The sequence below is a fragment of the Streptopelia decaocto genome, assembly GCF_964273445.1.
Source record: "Streptopelia decaocto genome assembly, chromosome: 24".
Lineage (NCBI taxonomy): Eukaryota > Metazoa > Chordata > Aves > Columbiformes > Columbidae > Streptopelia > Streptopelia decaocto.
Window position 1 is genome coordinate 305,323 of NC_138679.1, and position 14,937 is coordinate 320,259.

Here is a 14,937-nt window from a genome sequence, read left to right on the forward strand (position 1 = left end):
GCTTCTTTTATGTCTTTCAGCACACTCAAGACCCAGACTTTAAAGAGAGACCTACTTTCCTCCTCTCCAGCCCTTGAAGAGACGCTTTTAGGACCAAAGGCAGTTCTTCCCTCCCACTTACGCCGCGCGCTTTCAAAGCACTTCACACGCATTCAATAACCTTTTCATCCCGCTCCGAAGCGGGCGGGTTTGAGTCATTTTGTAGATGGAAAAGCACTTCAGCCGAGTCAGGATTAGAATTCACAATCTCCAAATTCCCAGTCGCGCACGGGCTCACGTCCCGTGGAAACGACCACATCGGTGCAAGATATCAGCCCGCAGCCATCAGCCCAACACCATCACCCCGCAGCCATCAGCCCGCAGCCATCAGCCCGCAGCCATCAGCCCAACACCATCACCCCGCAGCCATCACCCCGCAGCCATCACCTCAACACCATCACCTCAACACCATCACCTCAACACCATCACCCCAACACCATCACCCCAACACCATCACCCCAACACCATCACCCCAACGCCATCACCTCAACGCCATCACCTCAACGCCATCACCCCAACACCATCACCCCAACACCATCACCTCAACACCATCACCCCAACACCATCACCCCAACACCATCACCCCAACGCCTCGCTCAGCTCTCAGCCAGCGCTGAATTCCTCCGGGCCCCCAGGCTGCCACACTCTTCCACAGGCAGATACCTTGTTTCCCCGAAAATAAGACAGGGTCAAACATGCCCTGCAGACCAGACACATCACACCGGTGCCCTCCTCACCCTAAAAGTTCATATTTAATGAATTACCCTCGGAGAGGAAGAGAAGGGAATTGCAGCCACATGCAAACAGCAGCAAATGGAGGAAAACCCCGATCCCCTAAGAGGCACGGAGAGCTCTCACCACTGCGCCCCAGCTGCTGGGACCACGAGAGACTGTGTGAGAAATAAGAACCGTCTATTACGAGCGTGTGAGCAGCCTGGATGAGGGAACGGGGCTGCGTCTCACTGAGCCCTCCCGTCCCCTCCTCGCTGCCCCGTCTGACGCGCCCACGGCCTCTTCCCCCACTCCCCAGTTTGCAAAAGCTACTTTCAAGGCTACAGAAGAAGTTTGTGGGGTTACTGCCAGTCCTGCCGTGACCCAAAAACATCAAAGCCACGTCAGCCTTGAATCAATATAATTAGCAAGTGGATTCTTCAGATGTTGTCCTGTTTTCTAGGCGCTATCCCAAAGCACAGATCTGCACTGCAGCTCTTGGTGTGGGACCCACCTGCTCTGGCAAAAAAAAAAAGCTTTTAAAAATTATTTATCGAGTGACATGATTAAATGGGTCAAATATGCCCAAGTGCGCTGTTATGAGGCTACTCCAGAACAAGACAGGCAGTCCCACCGGCAGGGAGGAACTTGCGCTGGATTGAGAACCTGCGCTCAGGAAGATGGTTGCTGAACTACTACACCCTCTAGTGTAAGTCTCAAATCCATCCTAGACCAGCTTCGGACAGAGGAAACACAGGAGCGCTTCAGCCTGGACCCTCCAGATGAGACTAAGCCCAGCATAACTTAAACAATAACTGCAAAAGCATCTTCTGTTTTCTACAGAAATTAGAACCCTGCCGAAGATCTTTCGAAAATTCGTCATTTTACAGCAGATTCATCACTCATTTCCCATTTCTCAATCGAAATAATCATTAAAATAAATAGCTGAAGCCCAACACCAAGCTGGAGCAGAATTCACGGATCCTTGGTTATGACGGTCGTGCCATGGCTTAGATGCCAAAAATTTGGGAAAGGGGTGGGAGCAGGTGCGGAACCAGCCGGGGGCGAGAGGCAGCACGACAAGCTGTGCTTTGACAACTTCTGCTTCAGGTTAGAGACCAGGCAGCCCAGCAAGCACAGCTAAACTCAGCTTTAGCAAAAAGAAAGCGAGCAGCATTCTACCCGGGAAAAGAACGAAGGCTTTTCTCTCCAAGTAAAATAAGCAGATTGGCAAATAATGTAAGTAAAATGACAAGAGCTGCTGGGAGAATGGAGAACAATGGCTCCCTATCTGTTTTGTGGCCGGGCTTCATGTGAGAGCCCTGGCAGCGCTCCAGACCTTGCTCAAGTCCCTCCCGGGGAGGGGACGCGTCACCTCCAGACCAGGCACCTCCTGACGGGCTCGGATGGCTCAGCAGCTCCCAGCAGAGGCTCAAAAGACGCTCTGACACCTCACTGCACGGGAGCTGGGGCGCCTGGAGGGACAAAGAAAGGGATGAGCGCCGAGCTGCCGGTCCACAGCCTCCGCATCAGACAACGGAGGGATCCAAACGATGGCAATGGTGAGGAAACACCCGTCTCGCCCTTCAGACCCTGCTTTAGAGACAAAAGGTGACAACCACGGGCCTGGAGCCCAGGCAGGGCTGAGCAGGAGCAAACATGAGCTCAGTGTGAGAGGGACCCCCCTGCCCACCTGGATGATGCCGATGACACCAAAACTCAGCAATTAACAGCAAAACAACACAAATAAAGGTCATAGACTTCAGGCACTTACTAAGTTAAGCATCACTGACAGCGCCAGTGGGTTCATCCCACTGCAGAGGGGCCGGGGGGCAACACCGGAGCCCCGGGAGCAACGGGATTTGGAGTCAGAGGGACGCTGAAGGGAGGGAGGCGTGCGGGACACGGGCCGGCCGCGCCGGGGAGGGAACAGCCACCCCCGGGACGGGGAGAGCCGGGAAGGGAGGAGGCACCGGGCCGTACCTGCGCCGTGGCCGAGCGCGGCCCCCGCGCCGGGCCCGCCGGACGCTCCGCACCGCGCCGCCGCCGCCGGGGGGTGCCGGAAGTGGCAGTAGGGCCTGCGGCACGGCAGGCCCCCGCCCGGGCCCCCGCCGGTGAGGAAGGGGCAGTCGATGCCGCGGAAGTAACCGGTGGATCTCAGCATCCCGCCGGCTGCGGGGCGGGGCGCGGGGCCGGGGACGCGGGGAAAGGGGAGAGGAGACGCGGGCGGCTCCCGCCTCACTCCGCCTCACTCCAACGGCGCCGCCGCCATCTTGGAACCGCCAGGCCCGGCGGCGAGGCCCCCGCGAGACGCCGCTGCCCGCACAGGGCTGCCCGCCGCGCGCCTGAGCGGAGCGCGGGGCGGGGCCGAGGGAGCGGGCGGTGGGTGGGACACGGCGGCCGCAGGGGGGCGCCCGCGGTCAGAGCGCCCGGCGGGGCCGCCCCGCTGCTCCCGCCCTCATCCCCCGGGCTCGGGGCGCGGGGCTGGGGACGGGGGGCTGGGGACGGGGGCTCGGGACGCGGGGCTGGGGACGGGGGGCTCGGGACGGGGGGCTGGGGACGCGGGGCTGGGGACGGGGGGCGCTCCCTGGGACGGGCTGCGGCGGTCCCGGGGCTCGCGGCCGCAGGGCGATAAACCCTCGGGGCTGGAGGCCGGTCACCATTGACTGAGGCACAAGGGGCGTGTGACAGTTTGCAGCAGACGGCGTCGAGTGTCGCACAATCACAGAATCCTTTTGGCTGGAAAAGCCCCTCAAGCTCATCGAGTCCAACCATAACCCACCCGGCACTGCCCGTGTCCTGAGAACCTCCTGTCCGTCTGTCCAGCCCTCCAGGGATGGTGACTCCAGCACTGCCCTGGGCAGCCTGTTCAATGCCCCACAGCCCTTTGGGGAAGAAACTGTTCCCAGATCCAACCTCAACCTCCCCTGGCGCAACTTGAGGCCGTTTCCTCTGCTCCTGGCGCTTGTTCCTGGGGAGCAGAGCCCGACCCCCCTGGCTCCAAGCTCCCAAGCACTCCGAGGAGAAACCTCATTAAATGGAGCCAGAAGCCCCAGCCCAGAGAGAAGAGCTGATCTGGGAAACCTCATCGCTTGTGAAAGCAGAGGTGGGGAGCGCTGGGGCAGCGTGGGGAGCCAGCGCGATGGCGGAGCACGAGGAGAACCGTCCTCGTCCCCAAGGAAAGATCACAAAGTCCCGTTTCACAGTAGTCTTAAAAAACACCCTTTATTTTCAGATAGGGCACCAGAACAAGGCGACGACCCTGCCGCCTCCCGCCCGCCGCCCCGCGGGACGGGGACAGCGACGCCCCCACAGCCGCCGGCCCCGGAAACCCAGTGATCAGTGAAGAGCTTTAAAAAGGAGGAGGCCCCGGGAAACCGTCACCCCCGGCGGACGCCACGGGCACCGGGCGCTCCCGCGGGTGCCGGCCGAGTGCGCTGCTCTTTCCCCTCCTGGAAAAGTAAAGCATCTTTACCTTTATTATATAGATAAATCTATTTCATGTAACTTCAGCTGTAACAGAGAGAGCTCTGGAAATACCACATGTGCAGACACGTCGAACAATGTTATTTCCCTTCCTTGTGATTCTCGCCCTACACCTACGAAACTCACAAGCTGGCAAAATAAAATAATATCAAATAAACCATTTCTGTCCACATCTGGAGGACCCACGTGGAAAAATTGCCTGAAATTGGCAGGTTTGGGGGGGAAAAAGCCAAAACTAAACAAGGGAAGCCAGCCCAACGCTGGTGTGAGGAGCGTCCGGCCCCGCAGGCCCTGCTCCCGGTTCACACCGCTGCAAATGACACCCCCGAGCCAGCTCCTGCCCCCGTGGCGGGCGCTCAGGTCTCCTCTGCGGCCGTGGAGCGTCCTGCTGTCCCTGCTGTCCCTGCTGTCCCCGCACGAGGTGCCAACGTCCCCGCGCAGGCTCGTCTCTTCGCCCGGGGGCTGTTCGGTGCAGGGGTGGTGCCCCCTGGCACCCCCGCCCATGCTCCACGTCCCGTGGGAGGCCGCTTCCATCCCTGCTGTCCCCACTCGCCCCCCGGCCCCCATGGCCAGGGCTGCTCCATGACCCCCGAAACCCCTCTGACATCCTGGGGCGACGGCCTGGCCGCTGCGTCCCAGCCCCGGCCTGCGGGGTGTCAGCAGCCCCGGAGGATGCTCCAGCCCCCAGGATGCTCCAGCCCCCAGGATGCTCCCAGTCCCCAGGATGCTCCCAGTCCCCCGGGATGTTCCAGCCCCCAGGCTGCTCCAGCCCCCCAGGATGCTCCCAGTCCCCCAGGATGCTCGAGCCCCCCAGGATTCTCCCAGCCACCCAGGATGCTCCAGCCCCACAAGGGGATGCTCTGGCCCTCCAAGCATGCCCACAGCCCCCTAAGAGATGCTCCAGATCCCAAGAATGCTCCCAAGCCCCCCAGGGTGCTCCAGCCCCCCAAGGTTGCTCCCCAGGGCCCCGGGTGCTGGTCCCGCAGGTGCCGTCCTGGCGCGGTGGCATCGGGGCTGTGGCAGCCCGTGGGCCTCCCTTCACCATCCCAGCCTCGGCCATGGCTCAGGCATAGGATGACAAAGGGAAGCTCACAGGGGGCAGGGGCCGCGGGCGCCTCCTCCCGCCGGGCGGCCTGCGGACGAGAGACGTGAGCCAGGAGGGGAGGGCGCTGGGGGCCCAACCCGAGGTGAAAACCAGCCCAGGGACCCCCGGTGCGACCCCCCCGGTGCGACCCCCCGAGTGACCCCCAGTGTGACTCGCGGTGTGACTCGCGGTGTGACCCCCGGTGTGACCCCCGGTGCGACCCCCGGCCCCAGCACCGTCTGGGGTGCGGGTGCGAGCAGGGCCGCGCTCGGGCAGTTCCGGCTTCTTCCAGGGATTGTACCTGATTCCCTGAAAATAAAACAGGGACTGACAGAACTTTTGCTCCAGAAGGTGCTCACCTTTTCACACGGATCGCTGCCTGGACACTATGTAAATTGACTTTTTTAAGGAACCGTAGCTAGGGCTTATTTTCAGAGTAGGGCTTATATTCCAAGCATCCTCAGAAACCCTGAAAAATCATGCCGGGGCTTATTTTCAGGGTAGGTCTTATTTTCAGGGAAACAGGGTCGGTGAGCATGTGGGTTTGGGGGCGCAAAGCTGCAGGTTCGGCACCAAAAAGGGGCAGAGGTGTGTGTGCACACCCACACGTGTGCACATGGACACGCGTGTGCACGGCTGTGCCAGGGTGTGCACAGCACCCGTCCGGATGGGCCCATCCCGCCGCCCACCCTGCTCCCCCCGCCCCCTGTCCCCGTGTCCCCCGTCCCCATCCGGCCCCGGCGCTGCCCCGCTCACCTGCTCCAGCGCGTCCTCCGCTCTGCCCGGCCCGTCCGTCTTTGCCCCCCACCCGCACCCCTCTCCCGGCCCGACCACCGACGGGCTCCTTCCCCTCTGCCCTTTTATACCATCTCTGTTCATATGACGAGCACGTGGAAAACCAGCGCAGAGCTCAGAAAAAAGCTCCTTAAGACAGTTTAATTCAGTTTTCCTGGATCCCATGACTGAGCTCGGCCTGTGAACGGGGTCTCATGACTGCGACACACAGGCCCCGCTCATCAAAAGCCTCATTTATGCCCCAAAAGGGACTTAAACCCCTCTTGGCTGGTCACCCAGTGAGCTCAGCGTCCCCGGGCCCGGCCGGACCCACGTCGCGGCTCTGCCCGTGTCCCCTCTGCGGTCCCTGACATCCACTTGTCCCCCTGTGCTGCCTTCACACGCAGGCACACGCGGATACACGCGAGTACACGCAAACACGTGCAGATACACAGCGGTACACGCACACAGGCACGGGCACACGCGGGTGCACACAGACACACAGACATACACACACACAGACACACACAGACACACACAGACACACACAGACACACACAGACACACACAGACATACACACACTGACACAGACACGGGCACACGCGGGTGCACACAGACACACAGACATACACACACATACACAGACACACACAGACACACACTGACACACACTGACACACACTGACACACACTGACACAGACACGGGCACACGCGGGTGCACACAGACACACAGACATACACACACACACAGACACACACACTGACACAGACACACACACTGACACAGACACACACACACAGACACGGGCACACACGGGTGCACACAGACACACGCAGACATACACAGACATACATACACACACTGACACACAGACACACACACAGACACGCACAGACAGACACGCAGACATACACAGACACACATACACACACACAGACGTGCAGAAACGCGCAGACATACACAGGTACATGTGAATACACACAAACACAGGTACAGACACAGAGATACACACAGATGCACACGGAATAGACACGCAGACACACGCAGACACACGCAGACACACACACAAAAATGCAGATACACGCAGACACACGCAGACACACACACAAAAATGCAGATACACGCACTGCCAGTGGGGACACAAGTGCCATCCGGTGGCTCACGGCCCAGTGTGGCCCCAAGGATGGGGACCCAGGGGAGGGGTGATGGGGACCGAGGGGACACCGACTGTGTGCACGGGACCCCGGGGCAGGTCTGGCTCGTGCGTTTTGGGGACCCTGCGGCTCTCGCCAGGGTCAGTGCTCAGTGTAAATTCTGGGGAGCAGGCTGAACCTTCCTGTCCTTTCACCTTTTTTTAAACTCAGGCACAGCAAACACAAACTGAAGCGGCCCCGCCATTCCCTGAACCCAACCACCAGCTCCGAGACGTCCCGCCGCCACGCAGATAAAGCATCCGCAGCTCAACAGGAAACAGGCGGCAGTAAGAGGATAAAAATACCCCTCGGTGCAAACAAAACGTCTCTGTGCCGGGATTAGGGTGCTGGGGGCTGCTCCAGCCTCGCTAATCGGGGCCGGGGGGAGCGGAGCTGGGTGACCGCGCTGACTTCGGCTGCCAGCGCACATGGGAGATAAAGGCTCTAAGATCACCTAAAAGCTCTAAAATCACCCAGGATTTGGGGGGAGGGCTGGGGGGATGCTCAGGGAGAGGCCAGACATGCAAACGCCCCCCGGAAAATGGGGAGAACACCCAGAGCCCCCACACCCAAATCCTCCCAAGCCAGGGTCCCCGCTCCCCAGCTGGAGCACCCGGGGGGAGGTGAGGGGTGTGTGGGGAGCAGGGGGTCCCGTGCCCCCACCTCGGCTCCCCCGTGGCCCCCACCCCAAACAATAGGCGCGTTGGAGGGTTCTGAGCGTGGGGCCGCAGCCAGACCCCAGCACGAGGCCCCCGAGCCCCCCCGGAGCCGCCTAAGGAGATTATCGCTCCTCACATGAGCCACCGGGCCCCACAGCCTCGCGCCAGGGAGGAGGCGACACGGGGGTGACAGGGACACAGAGCGGGGACCAGCGCCTGGGAGCCCCACGAGGGTCCCCACGGGCCTGGGAAGTGGCAGCGGGGGCTTTGTCCCTCCGATCGGGAGGGACAGACCTCTGCAGCCATGTCCCCGGGGGACCAACAGCTCCTTCCCCGTGTGCTGGCGCCGCGGCTGCCCCGTCCCCGAGGGCGACAAGCGCTGGGGACCCGGCCAAGCGCAGCTCAGCTGATGGGCCGGACGCCACCAGGGCCGGGGCTGGTCCCCCCGGGCTGGCGACAGGGACAGGGCACACACGGGCAAAACGTTCAACCGCTGCTCTTTATTGGGTGCTCGGCTTCCTCGCCCTGTGTCCCGAGCGAGCGGCATGGAGGACGTTTCCAGGGGTGACCTGAACACGGGGGCTCTGAGGAGGCCGAGCAGGGCCGGGCTGGGGGTGGGACGGGGCAGCTCCTCCGCGTATCCCCAAACTCCCCTTGGGGACACGGCTCCGCCTGAGCCACGGGACACCCCCCAGGCACCCGCGGCCGCCAGAGCCGCTCCCGGGAAAGCTCCGTGCGGAGCAGGAACCGCCACCTCTGTCCTGCCCCACAGCGCTGCCGGGGAGGGGGCCGGACCCCCAGCCCCCTCCAACTCGCCTTATTGCTGTAGTCAGAGCAGCTGGGGGGAATTCCGGGCTTCGCTGGTTTAGGAGAGGGGACGAGGGCACGTCCGAAGCCAAGGATTCGCCATCAAGAGGGTGGGCTCTCGTCTTTCTGCGGAGGGGGGAAGGAGGGAGCTGCCATCTCTCGCCAGCCTGGCCGGCAGTGCCGGCAGCGCCGGGGCTGACACCGCAATCGGGGGGGACAGTTGTGCCATGCCCAAGAAGAAACGCACCGGTCGCTCCACGGCCTCCTGCCCTCTGCTGAGCCTGGGGCTGAGGCTGCACAAACTTGCTGCCCCTGCAGCAGCAGAGACCGGGGAGAGACACCGGGAGAAGCGGAGACGTGAGCGGAAAGCCCCTGCCCGGCCCCCGGCTAGTTGCGTTGGCTGGCCAGCTCCTGGGAGATGAACTTCCGAAGGCGCTCGAGGTACTGGCTGTAGAGTTCAATGTCATTGTGCCCGGCCCCGTCCACCCACAGCGGCTCCACGGCCTTGGGGCAGCGTTCGAAGAGCGCCAGGCCGTGGGAGAAGTCGATGACTTCGTCCTCCGTGCCGTGGATGATGAGGACAGGAGAGGTGATTTTGGAGATCTTCTCGATGCTGCCAAGAAGGTGGGTGGGGGAGAGAGGAGAGGGAGGGGTGAGTATAGGGACTGAGGCACCCCCATTCCTCCTGCCCCCGAAACACAGCCCCTCGGGGAGGGGGACTGGGAATGCTCTTTGATCACAGCAGAGCTTGGGACAGGGAGCTTCGCCAAGGACGAGCTCCAGGACAACACCTCCCCCGCGTGACAGACGAGGACCAGCCAGCGGTTACAATGGCCCCGGGGAACCCCGGCAGGACAGTGTGAGCCCAGGCCCTTCCTGAGCCGGGATCAGCTGGGCTGGGCTTTGAGGAGTGGAAGCTCGGCTGTTCTCAGCCCGGCCCCAAAGGCCGCGCGAGGCCATCGGGACACAGAGCATGGGCTGGTGGCTCCCAGCCACGGCTTCCGCCTCGGGGACCGTCCCTGGGGACTGTCCCTCAGGCCCCACCGGCCTGGCTGCAAGGAACAGGCGAAGCAAGAGCTTGTCCCCATCAGTGCTGCCCCCGCCCTCTGCAGAGGGGGAAAGAAGCCCAATAAATTTCCCTCTAGGGAAAGAAGGGTCCCAGGAACACCCTGAGAAGGGGCCGGTGGCACAGCCCCAAAGCTAATGGCACACTGGGTCAGGATGGCCGGGAGGTGACACCACCAGGGGACATGGGGTGCACACATGGCACGGACCTCAGGAGGGGACACGGTGACCCCCGGGGGATTTATGATTCCCCAGAGGGGACCAAACGCAAGGCAGGAGGATGCAGATGGGCACGTTTAAGCCTGTCATGGGCAACAGGTCTAGTTGTCCCCACAACCCCTCTTCGTGGCCAGGGCTGGTGTCCAGGACAGGGCTGAGCTCGCGCTGTCCCTGCAGAGCCAAGCCCTGTCCCCGCTCCCTTCTCAGGCCACTCACTTGGGGAAGGCATCGAACCAGTAGGTCTTCTTGGTCTCGGGGAAGGCGACTCTCATGCCGGAGGTGAGCGGGGAGTGGAGCACGATGGCAGCGCACTCGTAGCGGGAGGCCAGGTCAACCGTGGGCACTGTGCCGATGCTTTGTCCATATAAAATAATGTTCTCGGGGCTGATCCCGTACCTGGGGAAGGAGAAGGCAGCTCAGCACCCAAGTACCAGCGCCACATCGCCCAGGGGTCACCCTGCTCTGGCCACAGCGGGGGAACAGGCCAACCAGGAGCTTGTGCCAGCGTCCCCAGGCAGGTCACACGCTGCGGCTCCCTGGCCCCCTGGGTCCCCCTGCTCCTCCTGCAGCTGCTTCCCGGCCGCCCCCTCCCGTTCCGAGCAGCCCCGGGTTCCCTCTCTGGATATTTCCTGTTTGCCGGGGTTTTCCTGGACCTCCCTCCCGCCCCGCTCACCGCGTCCGCAGCGCCTGCCACGCGGCGTCAATGTCGGAGTAGAGGTTCCTCTCCGAGGGCTTGCCCGTGCTCACGCCGTAGCCCGAGTAGTCGTAGGAGAAGATGTTGCAGTTGATGCGGGTGCCCAGCCCGATGTAGAAGCTGCTCATCTGCCCCAGGTCCACGGCGTTGCCGTGCGAGAAGAGCACCGTGTACCTGCAGCACCGGGAGGTGGGCACGGTGGGTTCACGGGGACTCGGCCGCGGTGCCGCCACGCTGCCCAGCCCCCCCGGCGGCTCGGGGACCGCTGAGCCAGGGCAGGGCAGACAACCCTCCGGCCACCTCCCCGCGACACCCCGGTCCAGCCCCAGGGACCACCAGACCCCCGCCACCAGCCGGGCCGGGGGCTCGCGCCCAGCAGATACGGGCAGCCCAAAGGCTGGATGATTCTGTTCGAGTTTTTTAGTCTATTTTTGGTAAAAAGCTCAGGATTTGGGGCTGTTTGCCCAACGGGGATTTTAAGTAAGAATTCTGACAGCGGGTTTTTTTCTCCCCTGAGTCTGGCAAGACACCAGACGCTGGGAGAGAAGTGAATTGTGGGAGTGACAAGGCACAAGAAATTTCCACCATAAGGGGAAAAACAATGTTAATCATAAAAATTAACACTAATAGCGCATCGATGGAAGCTTGGCTCTATTCTGCCGGAGGGAGGGAGGAGCGACATGAACCCCCTCACCGTGTCACCAGCTCAGGGAGCAGCCGCCCAGTCCCCTCCTGTCCCCACACTGTCCCCGCGCACCCAGACACAGGTCGGGGGTCTCTGTCCCACACCCCAGCGCCCTCCTCCCGTTTCCCAGTTCATGAACCCGCAGCAGCGACCAGCAGCGGGTTGTGCCTAAACTCCCCCTGGCTTTCGCTCCCATCGCTCTTGAGGAATCAAATGCACCAGGAAATACCATTAGATATGCAGACCGAGTTCATCGCGGGTGTCTCCTGGCCAGCACAGGGCCATCCCCATGGTCACCACGGGACCGGGGCCACGGACAAGCGGCCGGCACAGAGCCCCGGTGCTCACCAGGAGCCTTGCACAGACGTTTGGTTCACAACCGGGGCGTTACATCCTGGTGTGACGTCGGGGGGACCTGTGGGACAGCCAGGGGAATCCCCACATCCCCACAGCCTTCGGCTTTGTCTCTGCTCCCTATTTAACCCGGTTCCCGGCTGCAGCCACAAGCCAGACCGGTCCTGGGAGCCGAGCTCGCCGCCCCACGGGATCCCTCCAAACCCCGCGGCACAGCCGCGGCTGCAGCGAGCGCCAGGTCAGGCTGGGACAGGGAGGTGGCACAGGGCTGGGGGAGGGGAGGGGACAGGACGGCACCGTGGCCGCCAGCGCAGCAGGAGGGTCCACCCGCCCGCGGCGACTCACCTGGCGCCGGGCACGCAGCGGACGTACATGCAGCCGACACGGTTCCCTCGGCTGCTTTTGGTGACGAACACCTCGATGTTGTCCAGCTCCCGCTGGGAGTACTGGAAATCCGCCCGGTCCTTCAAGTGCAGCTTCCAGCGGCCCGCGGCACCGCCGCGCAGGGAGCTGGTGCTGGTGCTGCCCACGGGCTCCGGCTCGGGCACCACGGCGTAGGTGGGCTCCGGCGGCAGGAAGGCCAGCTTGGCGGCGATGCGGCTGGGGCAGGGCGGGCAGCAGAAGAGGCAGCAGAGCTGGCTGACGGACAGCCCGTTCATGACGGCGGCGAGGCGCAACGCGGCCGTGCCCGGAGCGAGGGAGGATCCCAGCGGCACAGGGGCCCGTCCTCAGCCGGCCCTCGGCGCGGCCGCTGCCGGCAGTTCACCGCGGGCCGGCGCTGGGGCGACCGCCATCCGTCCGGCTGCGGGCAGCAGCGGGGGCCTGCGGGCAGGTCAGAGCTTTCACAGACGCCCCCGACACGTGTGACCCACGGCCGGGGACAAACGCACCCCCCAGCACCCCAGAACACGCACCCCGACCCCTGCGCCAAGGGGAGCATCATCCCCTTCCAACACACACACCCCTTGCTCGCAGCCCCCGCACCCCCCAGAAACCAGAAACCAGCCCCCTTCAGCACTTCCCACGCACCCCCACGCCGCACAGCGCCGCCCCCGCGCCGGCCCACGCCAGGGACGTGAGGACACGGGCGCGGAACCACACACAACAGCCTCATGGTGGGGGTACAAAGGCCACAGCCCCCGAGAAGCCCCCAATGCCGGCACGGGTGTATGGTGGGAGCACCGAGCCCAGAAGAAAAAGGGGAGGGGGAGAGAAAGGGGGAAAAAAAAAAGCAACTATTTCCTGCAAGTTTGGGCACAGGCTCGCTGAGGAATGTCAGCCAGCCCACAGCCCCAGGAATGCGCCGCATCTGCCTGGGAGGGCTGCGAAAGGGGAGGAAAGGGTGGAGGGGAGAGGCGCCCGCCCCGCTGGGAGGGGAAGGCAGGCACCCAGTCGTGCCCAAATGTTCAGCCGAAGGGATCCCGCGCCCCGGCCCCACCGCAGGCCCTGGCGCTGGGCTTGGGTCTGAGGGCTGAATGTGGGTGACCACGCACAGCGGTGCCAGGGCCGGCGCTCACCCACGGCCTCGTCCTGCCCCGGGTTTGTCGCCCCACGCGCCGGCGGGGCCGCACGCGCCGCGCTGGACGAGGGCGAACGGCGGCCGCACCGGCACCGGCACGGCGGGGCTGGGCTGGGCTGGGCAGGCCGGGGCCGGCAGGGCCCACGGCACGGGCGCCACAGTCACGCTTGCCCCGTGTGTCACACCTGCCGTGCGTGTCACGGCTTGTCCCGCGTGCCACAGCTCACCCCTCGTGCCACGCTCGCCCCACGGGTCACGGCTCACACATGTGTCACCAGCCCCGGCTGGGACACGCGCCCCGCGGGCAGCACCCCCTCCTGCCCTCACCCCACAGCAGGTGTGGGGACCAAACCCCCCCACACAAACACCCACCCCACAGCCAGAGCGGGGACCCACCCTGCACCCACTCACCCACCCCGTGGGACCCCCCCACACCCAAAGGACCAGTGTCGCCCCCTCCCCGCCAGGCACAGGACCCCCCGCCCCACACACACTGATCGCGAGGGGCACCCCCACGCAGGCTGGTGTGGGGAGGCCCCGTGCCTGCTGACCAGCGTGGGCCCCCACACACTGGCCCGTGTGGGACCCCCCTCCACACACACCCCGATAATGTGGGACTCCCAGTGGGTGCCCCCCTTCCCCCCCACACACTGACCCATGTGGATCCCCACGCTGACCAGTGGGTGCCCCCACACACACACACCGCGTGGGCCCCGCCACCAGCGTGGGCGCCCCCAGTGTCTGCTGTGGGAAGCCCCACCCCCACTGACCCGTGTAGGGCCTCCAGCGCGCACACACACACACACACTTACACACACACACACACACACACACACACGCACACACACACACACACACACGCACACACAGTGCGCCCCCCGCGTGGGCCTCCCCACACACACTCGGACCGGCTCCTTCCCGCCACGGGCCCGTGTGTTCCCCCCGCACACCGACCCGTGTGGGCCGCCCCATGCCCCCCCCGACCGGTGGGACCTTCCTACTCACCGGCGTGGGCGCCCCCCCCCGTCACTCGCCCCCCCAGCACCCACGGGTGTGTCTGTCCCCTCCCGGCCGGAACAGGCCCGTGTCCCCCGTACCTGGACATGCTCGGCCGGCCGGTCCCCCGCGCTCGGGCTGCCGAAGGGACGGAGCAGCCGCTGCGGCCTCCGGGGCGGGGGCGGCGCTACACGGCGGCCCCTTGGGCCCGCCCCCTCATCTCCAGGAAGTGACGACATCTCCCCGCCCCCGTTGCCAGGGCAACGGCGCGGCCTGCTCGCCTCATGGCTGCCGGGCGCCCGCGGCGAGGGACGGGGGATGAGCCCACGCGTGGCCAGGATATTTCCACCCACCCCCCTAAATCTAGATGCCAAACTCAGCCTGGATTCCCCAAAACAGACACGGGGCGGGGGGGGCGTGGGCCTGGGCCGAGGGCCCGGGTGGGACCTAAGGTCACCGTGGGGTCCCTCTCCAGCCCTGCAAACACGGGTGGAGAAAGCAGCTCCGCCACCGAGCGGGGAACCTGGTCCCCCGGGGCCTGGGGGTGCCAGACGTGACCCCACGACCCAGCCTGCGTGTTGGGGTGGGAGGAAGAGCAACTGGGAGTGAGGCGCTTCTGACCCATCGGCACCATACGGCCGTGGGGAAA

The 14,937-nt window shown here is 64.1% G+C and overlaps 2 protein-coding genes across 4 annotated transcripts in view; both read right to left on the minus strand.

The window, feature by feature from the left end:
- Positions 1-3,028, minus strand: part of REXO1 (RNA exonuclease 1 homolog) — a 30,183-nt gene extending 27,155 nt beyond the window's left edge. For both annotated transcript variants that reach the window (XM_082071856.1, XM_082071855.1), the window contains exon 1: positions 2,734-3,028. In XM_082071856.1, coding sequence (XP_081927982.1) covers positions 2,734-2,914 — 181 coding nt within the window. In that variant the 5' untranslated portion in view covers positions 2,915-3,028. The remainder of the gene's footprint in view (positions 1-2,733) is intronic.
- A 5,401-nt stretch (positions 3,029-8,429) lies between these two features.
- On the minus strand, positions 8,430-14,509 carry ABHD17A (abhydrolase domain containing 17A, depalmitoylase). Of its 2 annotated transcripts, XR_014185994.1 has the most exons (6): positions 14,390-14,509; positions 12,119-12,595; positions 10,714-10,908; positions 10,257-10,436; positions 9,004-9,369; positions 8,430-8,882 (listed from the first exon to the last, which is right to left on the minus strand). XR_014185994.1 is itself a non-coding variant. In XM_082072051.1 (5 exons), the coding sequence occupies exons 2-5, from the start codon at positions 12,430-12,432 to the stop codon at positions 9,144-9,146; spliced, it is 915 nt and encodes a 304-aa protein (XP_081928177.1). In that variant the 5' UTR covers positions 12,433-12,595; positions 14,390-14,509; the 3' UTR covers positions 8,430-9,143. The 2 variants fall into 2 exon arrangements, 1 of the variants encoding a protein (XP_081928177.1); XM_082072051.1 differs by having other exon boundaries at positions 8,430-9,369.
- Positions 14,510-14,937: the final 428 nt, after the last annotated feature.